The 18,488-nt window shown below is 42.0% G+C and overlaps 1 protein-coding gene across 1 annotated transcript; it reads right to left on the bottom strand.

The window, feature by feature from the left end:
* Nucleotides 1–14,945: 14,945 nt before the first annotated feature.
* cetn3 (centrin 3) lies at nucleotides 14,946–18,053 on the bottom strand. Its single transcript, XM_080848108.1, has 5 exons — nucleotides 18,013–18,053; nucleotides 17,292–17,427; nucleotides 17,091–17,205; nucleotides 16,408–16,599; nucleotides 14,946–15,619 (listed from the first exon to the last, which is right to left on the bottom strand). The coding sequence occupies exons 1-5, from the start codon at nucleotides 18,027–18,029 to the stop codon at nucleotides 15,576–15,578; spliced, it is 504 nt and encodes a 167-aa protein (XP_080704234.1). The 5' UTR covers nucleotides 18,030–18,053; the 3' UTR covers nucleotides 14,946–15,575.
* Nucleotides 18,054–18,488: the final 435 nt, after the last annotated feature.

The following is an 18,488-nucleotide window of genomic DNA, read 5'->3' as shown; positions in this document are numbered from 1 at the left end:
TCTTCAGTGCACACGGCAAAAAAGAAAAAGAGATGAAAGGAGACAGAATCATCAAAATTCAAATCTTCTGATTTCTAAGCATGGTGACAAAAACCAACAAATCTGTCTGGAATGAAAAGCCCCCTCTCCACCACTCCTCCTCTCACCTTCTCTATCCTTCATTCCATCTCTTTGACGCTCCTCCCCTTCCAGATTAGAACCCTGCGGGATAAACGGAGCGGTTTCCACGGAATCCATGTGCATTCCTTTGTGACATCACAAACTCAGAGGCCTGGAGTGCATGGGAATGACCGGGGTGAGGGAGCAGTCAGCACTTTCCTTCCCACAGCCACTGGACAGCTGTGCCCCAGCCACACCCCCGCCACCCCCGCCTCTCACACGAGCCAAGACAGGGAAGGGCGACATTGAGGCCCCCCAAAATCCTCCAGTGTGTCCCAGACTGAGCATCTGAACATTAATCATGTCTTACCTCACCACCACCTCCCCCAAACACTAGTTAAGAGTGTGAGTGTGAGTGAGAGTGTGTGTGCGCGCTGTTTCAGTGAGCACTACAGGAAAGGAAAAAAAAAAAGAATTAAAAATGTTCCTTTCCCACCATCTTTCCCCTAGGCTCATCCGCTGTGGGATGCAACAACAAAGACTGAATGGGATGATGTTGAAAAAGTGAAAGCATCACATATTTATCAGAGAGAGATACATAGAGAGAGAGAAAGCGAGAGATGCCTCTCCAGTAAATCTGACCCTGCCAAAAGGAGATCATTTGAATGAAGTGATCTGAAGTCTCAGTTGTCACATAAACAATTCACAGAAGGTCCATTTTACATAACTTTGTGCCAATGACTTTTCTGTTTGCCTGTGTGTTTGTGCGTGTGTGTCTCTCTGTGTGTGTGTGTGTGTGTGTGTGTGTGTGTGTGTGTGTGTGTGTGTGCGCGTGCACGTGCGCGTGTGCGCGTGGGTGTGCGTGTGTGTGTGTATGTGTGTTTGTGTGTGTGAGAAACAATCATATGTGCTATAAATATACCATCTTAAACAGAAGCAATCGCCAGACTCTAAGGAACATTCTCTTCTAAGAAAATTACTATGTCTGCTGCTTGCTATCTAGCACCCGGCTCAAAACGAGGTTTGGAGAACATTTGGTCAGAGTTCTGAGTGGAGCCTGTGATTGAGTGGTTTCCACTGAAGAGTCACCAAAGCGAAACTCTGCTCCTAATTATAGCACTCATGGACCCTAAAACCCCATAATGAAAGGGGAGGCTTTTTATTGAGTGATTGCTCAGTGCAATTACCAAAGCAAACTCAGTAATCTATCTGGATTGAAGCAGTGTAGTTCAAATCAGAAAATCGGCACTGAATCCTCAGACAGTTCCGTTAAGTGATAACACTGCTGTGCTTGCACCATAATCACATATTGTTGTTCTTAAGTATTATTATTATCTATCTCAATGCCATTTGCGCTGTTTGACTAACGATAGAAGGGGTTGATCTGACAGGTGTCTTTTGGGGAAATGCATTGATGCTGTGAAAGGAAACACAGTCAAACTGATGTTTACAAGTCGCTACATTTCAGCCTATACTCCTCAGCTAAATACCAGAGTCTGCAGTTAATCTAGAGTTAGTAAACATATTGGTAGAAGAAAAAAATGTCAGTCTTTGTTGTAAATTACTAAGACCAAGAAGTGTTGAAGATAGATGTGGTGAGGTTGAGTGTCCCCTGATTAATTCTAAGAGTGTATGTTAACAAGCAATTAAACCCCTGGTTATAGCTTAGTCAGCTATGGCCTATCTTCTCTGTCAGGAGCACATCAAATTGCAGCCAGCTGTATTAGACATAGCAACTAATTTTCAACATGCCAACATTGTTATCTCTTTATTAACTGTTATTACAGTATATCACGTTTTATGGCTATAAAAACAATAATGAAAATATGTGCTTTTCCAATTATATTAGTCCAATCCAATTATTTTAGGCTTCATCAACATTTCTGTCAGCACGGTAAATATCCATAGGCTATCCATAGGCTATCTATCTATATAAAATAGTAAAAACTGTATAATTAGCATTTGCTGTATTTAGCAGTCAACTAAACATGCACACCATCCAATTGAGGATGGTTTGAGGATGGAATGAGAGTTTCAAACGAATGCTCTTTAAGTTTTAAAGTGAATGGTGTGTTTGATGTGCAATATTAGCCCATGAATAGGTTACAGATAGCTGACCTAAGCTAATGTTATAAAAACCTTTTTTCTCACTGTATAGTGATGCACAGCCTGCAGATTCAGACTAGCCTGTTTTTAGTCCTGCTTGGTTGGTGCAGCATATCATAAAACTGTATGAGATGCTACTCTAGTCTACATAGCCAGCAGCCAGCCAGCAACATCACACCAAAGCACCTCTATGGAGTGAAAACTTTTGTTGTTCATTTTGATTAAGTTCCATAAAGTATTATTCCAGGAATTCAATGTGATTGCATGTTCTACACGTTATAATTTGATCCATTGCATTTTTGGATTTGGACTACATCATTTTCAATGAACTGTAAAAAGGCCTTTATTCCCTCCTGTTTCTTAAAATTCAAACTTACTTTGCAAAATGGTTGTGTAGGGGTCAAAGAGGGCCTTAATGTCACAGTGGGGAGTGGGGACTTGTGTATGACTAGCACCTATCTCATCCATATGCATGATATAGGCCACATATTTTCAAAAGAAAAAGTGTCACTCCAAACTCGAAGAAAGCTTGGTAATTGAACTACATGAAACTGATTCATTCTTTAATTACCTCCATGCAGGGGCGTATCTAGTTTCCCATTTTTGGGGGGGGCTAAGCCCCTAGATAAAACCTATTATTTTTCCTGTTACCCAGCAAAACTAGGGGGGTCTGAGGGCATGCTCCCCCATAAGAATGTTTTGAAAATATCCTTTTAAATAGTGTCCTCTAGTGGGTTTTAGAAAGAGAAATTAACAAATGTATAACAATAAACATATTTAAGACATCTGCTGAGATGTCTAATTATACAGTAGCATGATAGGGATTTGCAGCTCAAGTGGGTTAACGTTGTAGGCTAGAGTTCACTAGCTAGTTATGGCTGGCAGAGCTACTGAATAGGGTAGCATACCTACAGGATCAATGAACCGGCATGATAAAAGAGAGCCACGACATCTACCATTAACTCGTGATGATTTAGCAATTTTGTTTCTTTTACTATTTTAAACTTCATGTGCTATACCTTTATATCCAGCAGCTGACTATGGCAGCTTTCACCAGCTTGGGTCCGACAGTCGCTCCAAGTCTGTTTACTAGACGTTAACACTGTCTGTCTGCACGTTCGCGAGGCTCACTCATTCACAACCAAACAGGGCCTCGTTTCCCGAACGCGCACTTAGCCTAAAAAGCACTTGAAATCGTTCATAAGAGGAATCCTACGTTGCAGACGGGTTTCCCGACGCGGCACTTAGCTTAAGTGTATCTTTCGTTGAGAAGAATTCTACGTGTGGTCAGGACCAGTAGTAACTTCACACTTAGCGATTTAATCCACCAGGGGCGTCGTTCGACCGTCGTTCTGAAGAAAGGGGAATTTAAAAAAAAAACATGGCTACTTGAAGCGAGGAATATTTTACATTAATAAAGCTATCTACACAACTTTTTATATGTTTATAATGACTCGGTTTGATCTGAAATGTGCTACGCGACCAATGCAGAGTATGTAGGTCTTAACTGAAGCTTTCAAACAGTAGTTTTAAGGCACAATTAGCGCTTATGCCACCACTCCATTGGCTTATATGGTAGCTTTCTAGCTAGCTGCTTGTTTCGTGCTCTACACAGCTGTATACATATATATTTGCAACCATGTTCTACTTTGAAACTTTTTTTTAATCGCTAGTTTCATAGCTCATACGGTCACGCATGACGTACGCTTCAACCCCCTCGACACCTTATCCAGGGGTGTCGTTCAGCCTATTATAGAAGAAATCCAAACGATGTTTCTGTGTATAGCACATCATGAGAATGTCATTGTTTCACCTGCCTATTCCCATCAAAATAGAAATAAAGAATATTGAGTATTTGAAAATAAAGATTAGGCTATACAAAACTAGTGCAGTGCCCGTAGAAATTATGCATTCTGTAGTGTTAGCAGACGTAGAGCTGTTGGGTAGTGTAATGGCAAGACATATTTGCACTCCACATAGGTACAGGTTACACTGAAGTATTATTGTGATGCATGTTTCCTTTTCATTAAGAAATGTGTTAATGGTAGCCTTTTTGGAGAGTAACCAACAAATAAAGTTTGAGATTATGTAGTGGATGCAGTTGAATATACTGTAGATGTCAACGTTGCTGTCTAAACTATAAACTAAATGTCATAAAGAAAGACATTAGTTAAAATGAAGTTATGGTTGAAATAGGGTCACTTCTTTATTGTAAGGGTAAGTGTTGGGTAAGAATGGTCATGCAGTTGGACTCAAATGTAGGCTAATTGTATTGAATGTATGTAGCCTACTGTACTGTATGACTTCGATGATGCTAGCTTTGACAGCCCACTCTCAGACAGATCGTAATAAATGTCCTTACAATGGGAACACAGTTCAAATACTCTGCTGGAGGTGGCGTTACTGTCCCCGCCCCGAATTCAGTGCACAGTGCACGTACGATGCACGCATACATACGCACGCTAACCCTATAGGCTAGCTAATTTCACAGCAATTAACGTAAACAGGTTAACCAGACGTAAACAGCTCCTAAGAGCTAATTAAGAACTCGTGCACGTTGCGCTCGTGCACCTGACTTTAAGTTGATGGTTGGGAAACGCACGAAAATAGAAAGTGTTACTTAGTCTACGATGTCGCGAAAATCCACGTAGGCCGTTAAGATACGTCGTTATCGGGAAACGAGGCCCAGAGCCGTGCGCTTGCCACAACTGTCTCAAACAGGTGGGAGTCCTGTGCTACTCGAGACTATTTTATTTCTAACTCTAAAAATGTAATTAAATAAGTTCACTATATCGGTTGTAAGGTGTAAATTTGACGGTCTCAAAATAAAAAAGCACCATTTCCACACACCGGGATAGACACAAAAACAAACAATTCAACAATGACAACAGACCTTGAGACACAAACATAGTATTCCCCCACTATCATTGATCACAGAAATAACTATGTAATTCATAACTCATATCTCAAAGGTTTGTTAAAAACCACCTTATGCAAGCGGTATGGCCCATACCATTTAAGATGTCCCCCCCTAACCAGTCTAGGCAAATAGCCATGTAATCAGTGGTATGAGTGTTTGTGTGTGCGAGTGTGTGCAAACCATGTCTGTTGGGTGCGCTTGTGGTTGCATAGATAGGGCAGGAGTGTGCGGTTCATGTGCAGTCGCACCACAACCGTCACAAAGACGCCTCGTAGACTATAAATGTGAACGTAATTGTTAATGATACAAATATTCTCATATTTATTATTATTATTATTTTAATCCGTGGATGTCTATAGAATTGATGTGAACGCAATCAACAACGATTTCTCACAAATTCAGCCGTTAACCCTTTTAACACGGACAGTTTTTTCAAATGCGATTCCTCAAATAACCATTTAAGGTTGTTTATGGGATCGTATTGAGGAATCGCATTATAGAAGACTCCGGCAAATTTACGACTGCTATTTCATGTTCTGAAAGTCCTCTGAAGTTCAGAAGAAATCCCAGATAAGAAAATGTTGGAGAATGGCAGATATTGTGCTAAATCCACTGAAGTGGAGTTCAGAAGAAATTCTTCTCAACTGCATTCGAGAATGAGGCCCAATGTTTGTAGGTAGGGGGGCATGTCAAACTACCTCAAAGGTTTCTGACAGGCCTCAGACTCCAAAGGTTTATTAAGCGCTTTATGATACTCTTTAAATGTAGGCTACCATGGCCGTCACTTGATCAGATGGCACCAGGTGGGTCATTCCACCCCGGAGGTACCACTAATGAAAAGATTCTTGCTGTAGAGAGAAGGCAAAGACATCAGACATACTTCTGAGGAACACAGTGGTCGAGTTCTTCCTACTTTATTCAGGTCAATGGCTTTTCAATTCTACCAACCGTTAGCCAGTAACTTGATAATACTATAATGATGAGTATTATGCTACTTAGCCTGCTAGGTGTTTGCGTTAAAGTTCTGGCTGCAACGGTTATTTCCTACTCTGTCATCTGTTTTTGATAACCTGTTTTTGTTGTGTAAACCAAGACAAGGCTGTGCATTCAGAATTTCCTAAAAATCTTAGAAATCGGCCTATTGGTGGATGCAAAGAGTGCTGGCATTATTCCCTCCAAACCAATAGAAAGAAAATCAGTTTTCAGGGCCAGCAGACCAAATACATCTATTCTCTTTTCTCTGCAGGTGATTTCTTTAAGATTCTTAACGCATCCCAATAAGAAGGCACAGATAGGCCCATAAGATGACAGGGATTTGCCTTGCAAAACATCCTCCTACATTATTCTGTATAACACCCACATTTTTGGATACTTTTGGATACTTTTTGTAGATGTATAGATGGTGCGGGTCAGACTTTTGTGTGGGCACCAGGAGTCCCTGGAAAAGACCGTCCTTGATATTCAAGTCTGGAGCTATCGAGGGGCTGTGAACCTCGTTCCGCAGTCTTCCTTGGAAATACTTCTTATTCACTCATTTTTGGCAGTCTGTTCTTAGAGAGTCATCACAGGATGGTTGCTAAAGCAATGATTTCTCACCACCCCGACATTCTTCCCTCACTTCAAAGCACCACTGACTTCTGTTTGGTTGCAAGAATAAAATTTCATTTGGCAGTTCTGACAGCCTTTGGGATGACACTTTCCACAAGCTCCCTTGTGCGTACCACAGAAGTAGACTCTCCACTAACTCAGAGCATGTGCACATACAGTAACGCTGTCACTGACACACATGCTTCTCTGATTAGCTGATAGATGTTAAAAGTTAGGAGTGTGTGTGTGTGTGTGTGTGTGTGTGTGTGTGTGTGTGTGTGTGTGTGTGTGTGTGTGTGTGTGTGTGACATGAACTAGATTGGCTATTGAACGCTTATACATGAGTTATGAGTAATTTAGCTATACACAGTAAAATATGTTTAATTCCTTGTGCCATTGGTTGGGGATTTCCCACAGTGGTCAAACCTCTCACTGTCACATGCAAGTATTCATACCCCACAACCTAAGTATTACAACACAGCAAAGTGCACTACAACGATACTAGCATTTCACTGTGGTTGTCCCAGATCCACCCCCCTCCATACTCACGATGGGTTAGGACACATCAATACTAGAGACAACAACAGATGCACCTCAGGACTTCCCCACATCAACCGAGTGCCACTCCACCTTGGTTCCTGAGCTATTCTAGGCCCATTAGCTGGTGGCTAGTAGTATGGCCTCTACAGCTATACCAATGCCCAATTGATGCAGGCTCTAGGTATGCTGATTTAGCTTTAGTTGATTTAGCTACAAAGTCTCTAATACCTATCTCTGCTGGTTTGTGTGTGTGCTTGCTTGCCAACCTTGTTACATCACTTCCACAACCAGTACTGCATACTTTAGCTTCTTCCTTTCAAAGTCTTCCTCAAATTATATCTTCAAAGGGAATCATCAACTCAATAAAGCAAACAATGCGCTCACACTCTGAATATAGCACCATGTCTGGTCTCATAACAGTCACAACAATACACTGTGGAACTTGAAGATGCTTTCCGAGATCAGCCAGCAATCAGCAATCTCACACTTAGCCCCAATTGCCGGTACTGTTTGTATGCTTGTTGTCCACTTTTCTGCCCCTCTTGCCCAAAATAAATTATATTGTCCCTGTCATTAACAGGCAAAGAGTTAACCACAACTCAACTATTCTCAAACAAACACGCCAACAACTTAAAACCCTGATTATGTCTCTATGTGTAGCGACCCTGGATCAAGCTAGTTGTAGAACCAGACCAAATATGTTTTAATGAGCCAGCACCTGTACACAACGTGCAACTACCATCTTCACCCCCCATTTTCCTTCCACATTAAGAAATGTCGAAATTGGCCTATGGTCACAGCGTTTTCCTCCGAAATGAAAATACCACCTGCCCAACACCACATCCTCGGAATTGTTCCTTTTCCATATGTGCTTTCATGAGCTTACATATGTTTTTCAAAACATAGGTATTCCTTTATAGCACCAATATGCGTCTGTTTGGTTGGGTCTGATTGGTTTGAAAAGTGCTGGGGACGTCCATGGGATTTTACATGATCCTACCTCTCACTGGGATATTGCGTAAAATGTTAAAATATTCTTAAAACAAGTGAGATCTAAACTTGCAATGGTAGCAGTACTTAGAAGCCCATTTTAAAAGCACATAATTCAAGGAAGACATAACATTTCTGAAATATGTAGAAAAGCTTGTTCTCTTCATGAATGGCTAACATAATCCAATGGTTGCCGTGACGGCCAAGCCTTAGGCTAGCAAAAATACATTCTGGAGTCAGCATGTTGTTTGAGAGGCTTTCTGTTCTGTCTGAGATTTTATTTCCATGGGGATGAAATTGGTGATTGCAAAAAGTGGTGTGGACATATCCCTAGCATCCCCAGGGACGCCTTTGGGTGAACCTATCGTTCAACTGGATGAACATCTGCCAGTGACATGAGATTCACATGCCTCTGATTTTCAGCATGTACCCTGTCCTTTCTTTCAACTCTCAAACTTCCTATTTTCTCTTGAGTGAAAAAAGACTTCACCAACTTGAAGGTATCCTTGTAGAATGCAGCCCAAGCCTGTTCTTTCTTCTTCCTTCTTTGTCTGAGGTGTATAGCCAGTCTAGCCTGTCTACTCTTCACCTGTCTGCAGTCTAGCCTGTCTACTCTTCACCCCTGTCTGCAGTCTAGCCAGTCTACTCTTCACCCCTGTCTGCAGTCTAGCCATTCTACTCTTCACCCCTGTCTGCAGTCTAGCCAGTCTACTCTTCACCCCTGTCTGCAGTCTAGCCATTCTACTCTTCACCCCTGTCTGCAGTCTAGCCATTCTACTCTTCACCCCTGTCTGCAGTCTAGCCATTCTACTCTTCACCCCTGTCTGCAGTCTAGCCAGTCTACTTTCCACCTGTCTGCAGTCTAGCCATTCTACTCTTCACCCCTGTCTGCAGTCTAGCCAATCTACTCTTCACCCCTGTCTGCAGTCTAGCCTGTCTACTCTTCACCCCTGTCTGCAGTCTAGCCAGTCTACTTTCCACCTGTCTGCAGTCTAGCCATTCTACTCTTCACCCCTGTCTGCAGTCTAGCCATTCTACTCTTCACCCCTGTCTGCAGTCTAGCCAGTCTACTCTTCACCCCTGTCTGCGGGTCTATTCTGTCACCCTCTCTCTGTTCATCAATTGTCTGCAGTACACTAATACCTTCTCTGTGTTCATCATCTGAATGCAGTACACTAATACCTTCTCTATGTTCATCATCTGAATGCAGTACACTAATACCTTCTCTATGTTCACCATCTGACTGCAGTACACTTACACATTCTCTCTGTTCATCGTCTGCTCCCTCTCTTGGATCAGCCTTTCTGTTTTAACCTGTAGTCTTAACTTGGCTTGACCTTGCTTTTCCTTCCTAGTTTTCTTCTGGCAAACTCCATATTTTTTTATTTCATAATTATAGCTGACTACACCCATGCAATTCAATGTATTATCAAATGTACCCTTCAATACTTCCAACATTTCTTTAAACTCATCATTGATGCTACTTTACTCCTTGACTTCAGAATCCCCTGACTATCTAACCTTTGGTTTCTATCCATTTCATCAGGGACGTGCACAAGAATTTTGAAGGGCAGTTGCTGTGCCCTTGAAAAAAGGGGCAACACGTTCATTTCACGCTGCCATGCCCCCGTCCCCTGAACGCATATTTTGTCAATATAATTTTGAACTCTCACTAACCGCTGCTGCCACGCCCCTGTCCCCTGTAGCATATTTTTCCTTTATCATTTTAATCTCTCACTAACCGCCGCTGCCACGCCCCGTCTCCTGAACGCATATTTTGCCAATATAATTTTAAACTCTCACTAACCGCCTCTGCCACGCCCCCGACCCCTGGATGCGTATTCCGCGGTTATTTTATCTAGGCATATATGAAGTTCTGCCGCCGTAATACTATTCAAAAAATATATATATTTCCTTCGGAGGGGCAACTTCAGTCGAGGAGGGCAAACAACCTTAGCCCCCTCCTGTGCACGTCCCTGCACTACATGTCATCTTCTTATTCTGCTGGATATGTCAACAGCTGCATGATGTCCATCATTTTGTCCAACTGTGCCAGGTCCTTCTTCCGCTGTAGCACTGATATCTGGTACTGATACCCTGTGATCTTTGGAGCTCAACCTGCCACTGGACTTAAGCCAATTGACTTGAGCTACTTCTTCACAAGTAGTGCTAAATGCAAAGCCCCTTTACTCGCCCTGAACTGGTCGTTTCCATGTTCATCCTGTTTCTCCAGTCGAAAGCCATGTGGTCAGCATGTAAGTCATCTTCCACCCCCGTTCTCACTGACTCTAGGGGTATTCTTTTGGTTTGTTCTTCTGTAGCTTAGTTGGGTGCACGTACCTGGCCACATATTCAGCTGCTATGGGTTGCTAGCCCAAAGCAGCCCCAATGGGGTCTATTCCTTCCTGCCAGCTGTCTTTCCAAGCTGTCACATGGTATTTCCCTTGTTGTCAGCTGCCTTTTTCACAGCAGTCACTAGGTGCTCTAGACAGGTAATTTTAGTTATACACAGGAAATATGTTAACTTCTTGTGCTATTGATTGTGAACTCTCACAGCGGCCAAACCTCTCACTGTCACATGTAAGTTTTCATACCCAACAACCTAGCCTAAGTATTACAACAAAGCAGGGTGCACTACAACCATCATACCGATACTTAACTTTAACAAGTTTCCTTCATTACAATTGAATTACAGCATCTTATAAAAAGTACATTGTATTAGTTTATTAATAGAACATATTTTCTACGGACACGTTAACTGAAGTTGGTGCCTACTATACTTTTGAGGACTGGTAGTTTGTGGAAACTGATTGAATTGTGTTCCTGGAATATATTTGACTGTTGCACAGCCTTTAACAAAGTTCAGAGGTTGGGTGTTTCTGTTCGAACAAAGAAAAAAAAAAAACATTTTTTGATTGATAATCTGTGTGATCTAGGACTACCAGATTTATATGTATACCTACATTAACACCTTTCACTTTTTAAAGACGTAGTGTACACTTAAATGTGTTTTGTGTGCTGTTAAGTTAATGATACATCTGTACTGTGATGAAACACATTCATGCTGGTGTTCATACTGACATCATAACCATTTTTTATAAAAATCTAAATTTTATGGGTTGAAAATAGCTCAACACGCCATCTACTGTTTAAAAACATCCAAGGCCAATGCTTATGTAGATAGGAACAGTTGGTACATATCAACATCAAGAAATGTATATAAAAAGCATGTTATTGCCCTTTAATCGGACGTAAAAATGTTAACAACACCCTCCCAGGCCCATGTCAACATGATGCAGAGGGTGGAGCTTGGGGTACAGTTACACTTAAATATACATAAAGGTAGAGTTAGAAGTATACAGGCCTAGACATTATGAAGAACAATATTTTCCCTCTACTATCGTTCCCTGGAACTGCATCCGTCCTTGCTGAAAAATAATGCTAATGACAAACCTAATTTAGGTCACTCACGTCTTGTGACATCCAAATCTTGTGAGTCATTGACAGTCATTCACTTTCGCTAGGAAGAAGCGACTTTGGTGTGTCTCATCACCAACCCAACACTGAGAAGACAGGATCGGCCTGCTGAATGATCCTTGACCAAATTCAACTCTTTTCTGTACCATTGTTCACCATCACGTGAAACCTTGTGAAGGTGGGAGAAAGACTTTAAGCGCGCCAAGCACCACAGAGAGAATTCTAGGGGATATTGACTTTGAGGAATTTCAGTAATACTTCACACAAAGGCATTATGGCTAATGTCTGTCATTAATCATTGTGACAGCCAATGTCCAACAACAACAGTGCCATGTTACCATTACTATTGCGACAGCTCTCTTGGCATTAGAGCATTACCGCCTACTCAACTACAAAAACTTGTCATGGCATAAAACAATAGGAAATCAGTTATGGCAGTTACTGCTAATGGTTCCATGGTATTATTTTATCCCTAACCTGGAAACGACCTGTCATAAAGGTTACGACTGTATGGCACCTGCCATGACATGTTCATGGCATGGGTATGCCAGCTAGTCCCATACACAGAGGACTGAAGTAAAGTGTCACCCAAATACCAAGAAGTGTTAGCAACCACAGCTCTCTTTAGCCTTTGCCAGGCATCATAGCTGCCTGTTATAAGTCACATAAAACATCCCGTCCTCTGACAATTGTAAGTGAGAGAATCTCAGAAAAGGGCGCTCCAATGACTGACCTTGTACAGGACAGCAACACAGCTGGTGTGAAGGGATCTACACAGAGTAAGAACAAGCAGCTGAATGCAACTGTCTTGAAATGAATGTATATGCACATACATGCAGGGCAGCATACCAGTATTGCTTTGGATGATCAATTCAGCTAGCAATATGTCATCATTTATGACCTTTCAATATGACTTAACGACACAATACATACAATATATTTGGTATGTCTGCATGCTGAGAAAGATGGCCAACACTGAGGGCTTTTTCTTTTTATCAACTCTACAGTCGTGGCCAAAAGTTTTGAGAATGACACAAATATGCATTTTTACACAGTTTGCTGCTTCAGTGTCTTTAGATATTTGTGTCAGATGTTACTATGGAAGACTGACGTATAATTAAAAACATTTTAGCAAGTGTCACTGGCTTTTTTTGGCAATTACATGAAGTTAATGCAAAAAGTCAATATTTTGACCCTTCTTTTTCAAAACCTCTGCAATCCGCCCTGGCTTGCTGTCAAATAACTTCTGGGCCACATCCTGACTGATGGCAACCCATTCTTGCATAATCAATTCTTGGAGTTTGTCAGAAATAGGGTATTTTTGTTTGTCCGGCCGCCTCTTGAGGAGTGACCACAAGTTCTCAATGGGATTAAGGTCTGGGGAGTTTCCTGGCCAATGGACTCAAAATATCAATGTTTTGTTCCCAGAGCCACTTAGTTATCACTTTTGCCTTATGGCAAGGTGCTCCATTATGCTGGAAAAGGCATTGTTCATCACCAAACTGTTCCTGGATGGTTGGGAGAAGTTGCTCTCGGAGGATGTTTTGGTACCATTCTTTATCCATGGCTGTGTTCTTAGGCAAAATTGTGAGCGAGCCCACTCCCTTGGCTGAGGAGCAACCCCACACATGAATGGTCTAAGGATGGTTTACTGTTAGCTTGACACAGGACTGATGGTAGCGCTCACCTTATCTTCTCCGGACAAGCTTATTTGCAGATGCCCCAAACTATCGGAAAGGGGATTCATCAGAGAAAATTACTTTACCCCAGTCCTCAGCAGTCCAACCCCTGTAACTTTTGCAGAATATGAGTCTGTCCCTGATGTTTTTCCTGGAGAGAATGGCTTCTTTGCTGCCCTACTTGACACCAGGCCATCCTCCAAAAGTCTTCGCCTCACTGGGCGCGCAGACGCACTCACACCAGCCTGCTACCATTCCTGAGCTAGCTCTGTGCTGGAGGTGACCCAATCCCGCAGCTTAATCATGTTTAGGAGACGGTCCTGGCGCTTGCTGGACCAAAACATCCTCCGAGAGCCACTTCTCCCAACCATCCAGGAACAGTTTGGTGATGAACAATGCCTTTTCCAGCACAATGGAGCACTTTGCCATAAGGCAAAAGTGATAACTGAGTGGCTCTGGGAACAAAACATCGATATTTTGGGTCCATTGGCCAGGAAACTCCCCAGACCTGAATCCCATTGAGAACTTGTGGTCAATCCTCAAGAGGCGGGTGGACAAACCAAAAAAAACTATTTCTGACAAACTCCAAGCATTGATTATGCAAGAATGGGTTGCTATCAGTCAGAATGTGGCCCAGAAGTTAATTGACAGCAAGCCAGGGCGGATTGCAGAGGTCTTGAAAAAGAGCATTTTGCATTAACTTCATGTAATTGCCAAAAAAAGCCAGTGACACTTGCTAAAATGTTTTTAATTATACTTCAGTCTTCCATAGTAACATCTGACAAAAATATCTAAAGACACTGAAGCAGCAAACTTTGTAAAAATGCATATTTGTGTCATTCTCAAAACTTTTGGCCACGACTGTACATATCAAGACTTGTTAGCACTTCAAGGCTTCCAAGACATGAGGTTTGATTTGTCACTCATCCTGTGATCATGTGATGTGAGACTCACTGCTCCAACAAACTCATACTTTGATGTGGCATGTTGATTCAGTGTTTCATGAAAATCTGTAGCTTTTTGAAATAACATATTTACTAACCATTTACATTATTACATTGCCCATATTCATCAAATTGTAAGATCACTAGGAGCATGTTATTATTTCCCCATAACCTGCTATTAGGACTGTTCAGGCACCCTCCTCATAAAACTCAATCATGTCACACGTTTTTTGACCCAGAAATTCTCATACGTCATTATGTTTACAAAACTACAGCTCCCTCTAGTGGTCGGTCACAAGTATGTTAAATCCACTCAGTGGAAGTGGTTCTTTAACAAATGTGATGTGCTTTTCAGAAAGTCCTAGATGCTAGGTAGAAGTTGTTTGTCTATCAACTTCATAAGAAAAAAAAACCTTAAAAGGGGCTTTGAGTGGTTGTTGAGAAAAGCCTCTGCCAAAGAACTCATTCTTCTCAAAAGGATTTTTCGAGTCGATGAAATCTTGAAACACAGACAGATACTTAAATTTATTATCACATACATGAAACAAACCGTAATGGGACACTTAAACAATACAAAATTCCTGTATAAAAAATGTCAAGTTTTCTACATTGAAGTGTGGTTGTACAGAACTCACAATGTATGAACTGTGAATAAAGCACTCATCTTGACCTTGCCCAAATGATGTTGTCACAGGTAATCCCAAATACAAATACAAGGCAAACATCAATAATGCTTCAACAAGATGGAAATTGCCTGGCCACAATGAGTGCTTCCCTTAGAGGAAATTAATCATTTCAACACACTACTGCGAAATCCTAAGAGCTGACCACATACCCGCTACAGAGTTGTTTTTTATTTTGAAGCTCAGCACTGCTTTAGTGGCTGCAAAATGATGTTGGTGGATATGATGGAAGCTGCATGCCTTGAAGAGTCATATCTGGATCGAGCTTTGCTCTGCTGAGAATGATATGGACAAAGCAAAGTGATGCTGACAGAGTAGAAGACAGATGTCTTCTAGACTAGCTACCATGAGTTACCTATGTGGTATCTGATTGGTCCTTTTCCCTTGTTGGGAGGGGCTAGCGATGGAAACAGTAACCCTGGTGATGGTGTAGGGGCCACACAAACTGCTGCAGCGTGACTCATACAAATGTGCTCTAAGAGTTTGGTTGCCTGGCAACAGCAACATCGTCGAGCACCATCAGTCTGCTGTGCCAAGTTAGTGTCCAGCCTCACGAGTCCCCAGTCATAATGGAGACAAACTCATCCTGGTTAACTATAAAAAAAAAAAAACACAAACACACACACACACACACACACACACACACACACACACACACACACACACACACACACACACACACACACACACACACACACACACACACACACACACACACACACACACACACACACACACACACACACACACACACACACACACACGACATTACCTACCTTGTTAACACAAGGTACATTGCCTCTACATTGCCAACACAAGTAAGCATTTATTATGACCCTCCCTGAAAGGTCTAACTATAGATGAGTAACAACCTCCTAGTTCACTGTAGAACCCCATGGCACTTTTTCAACCCAAGGTACAATCAGTGGTGGCCGAATGATTTGGGCAAATCACATTAGTTTTCATCTGATTTGATCCCCTCCCCCTGGCTGTTTGAAAGAGATTTAAACGTCACTGTTCAGAGAGGGGCCACTTGGATTCTTAAAGAAAACATCATTATCCGAATCACCATTATATAGGTTATCTGACTTCTATCGGTCAAAAAACAATCTTTAGAGATTCCTCTAAAGCTGAGAGGGGTCTATCATCCCAGCATTCAAGTGTGAACCTAATCATACTTCGCTGCTTGGGCCACTTGGAGACCAGACCGGATCCACAATGACTAGTCAGCTTGAGAGACTGGTCCTAACCTTTGTATTCCCTTAGCAGCTCTTAAACTGAACGGAAAGACTGCCCTGGCTGTTAGCTGTATTAACTGTTACTGTTCATAGATGAGCACACCAAATGTAAAACAGACTGATGAGCCAGCTCATCCCACTCACTCTCTCCGTCTCCATCCGTGTCAAACTCGTCGATCATGGCCCTGAGCTCCTCGTCACTCATGTCCTCGCCCAGCTCCCTAGCCACACGTCGAAGGTTCCTCAGGCTGATCTTCCCCGACTCGTCATCGTCAAACAGCTTAAACGCCTTTAGGATCTCTTCTTTAGGGTCACGGTCCAGGATCCTGTCGGTCACTGAGGCACACAGCACAGTGAAGTACAGTCAGGGACCATAATCTTCCAATAACACAAGGATCTTTCATTGCCACTGATTCATTCACAGGAATGGTTGTGGAACAGGCCCATGTGGATAAAGATAACTACATACACTGAAGAAAAAAAACATCAGCATCAATTAATGTGCAACTGAATTTTCTCTTAAAGAAAATGTTACCACAGCTGTGTACTATTGGTGTTAGATTGTTACCACTGTTTTTCTCTGGACAGCATGGACATTTGAAAATAGTGCTTCTCACAAAGCCTGGCAGGACTGGCAGGGGAGAATTATGCTTTGAGTGAAGTGCAATTAGAGCTAATCTAAGCATTAAGAAAATATCTGCTGATGATGCTAGCAGCCATCTGTTGAGGGAGGCAAGGGGAGAGGGTGGTGATGGGGTCACTGAAAGTCAGATTGATGAGGATGTGGAAGATTCCATGACTTTGCAAAGATAGCTCAGCCAACTCACCCACTTCCTTAAAGTCTTCGAAGGTTATTTTTCCGTTTCCTTCTCGGTCGTAATCTTTCAGGATCTTTAACACATCAACTTTCTTCACCTCGAAACCCAGAGCTCTCATCGCTACCTGTGACAATAAATTATGTCTATGGAGGTTGAGGAACAGGTTTAATTTAATTTCTCAGTGTAGTAGGGAAAAGTGGCACCACTTACCTTAAGTTCGTGGTAGTCGATTTCTTTATCTTTGTCGGTGTCAAAGAGTTCGAATGCTTCTTTTATCTCATCTTTTTGCTCATCAGTGAGTTCTCTCCTCTTTTTCCTCTTCGTCTTTTCAGATGCTAGTTCGGTTCTGCAAGCAAAGACAGCAATACCGTACATTCATGTGAGTATAGTCATACGTAATGTCAGCTAACTTTTTTGGAGAACCACTTGAAACCTCCTCTAAATATTCATCTTGTCATCAATCTAGTAAGCCACATTGTTAGAACATGTAATCTGCCAGTCTATGCAGTGTTTTTCGGGCCCTTAACGGGCAATGTTCACACACTCCAGTTATCCATCCAGTGGATACGTGAGGTAGCGAACAGTTAGCGAGGACCGACAAATTAGCTATCGCTAGCAACCTGGATGACAGATCAATGAAATTACAAACTCCGATTCGCCTCCACAATGTAGATGTATAGTCCTACTCGTTAGGTTACAAGCGAATTAACTAACTTGGACGTTACCGAAGACGTGATGTGTTACAAGGGATATGTTACACATGTATGCCCGCCAGTCAACCTTCATTTTATTTACCTTAATGTTACCAGGGAATATTTAGCTAACGTGTTCAGGGTACCTAGCTAATGAGCTAGCAAAACAAACCAGAAGGAGTCCTTTAGTAATATTAGCAGTCATTTTACCACTAACAACTATGATATGCGTATCCTACCTTAAGGAAAGACTCATTTCGTTGACGTTGGCTACTGTTGCCGTTTTGATCCTTGTGTCCCAGTTTGCAGCTTATAGCCCAGGTGGCTTAAACAGACAAACCGCCCGTTGTAGATAATAAGTTCATACGCTCCAGCCCGCTACACTTCCGTAGCCAACGAAATGTCCTGTTACTGGTCGCCATGGTTCTCAAAGCTCCTGTCCAATCCCGTGAATCTTTACAGCTCTTATGGCTACACCGGATTGGACAGGTGACATTTTGCTACTGCAAGAGGTGTATCATGACTCCTCAGTATCCCCACTTTACGTACATGTTGCTGTGTGTAACTGGTGGTAATCATGGTCCAAAGATGCGCTTAACAAACTTTACTGTGTTTTTTTAAGGTGAAACATGATGGACAAATGGTAAGGTTTATGAAGTTATTATGAAATATACAGTGTATCAGGCAGTATGGGATGAAATCGTTCAACTTGGTT

The sequence above is a fragment of the Sprattus sprattus genome, assembly GCF_963457725.1.
Source record: "Sprattus sprattus genome assembly, chromosome: 11".
NCBI lineage: Eukaryota > Metazoa > Chordata > Actinopteri > Clupeiformes > Clupeidae > Sprattus > Sprattus sprattus.
This window is presented reverse-complemented; position numbering and strand designations above follow the sequence as displayed.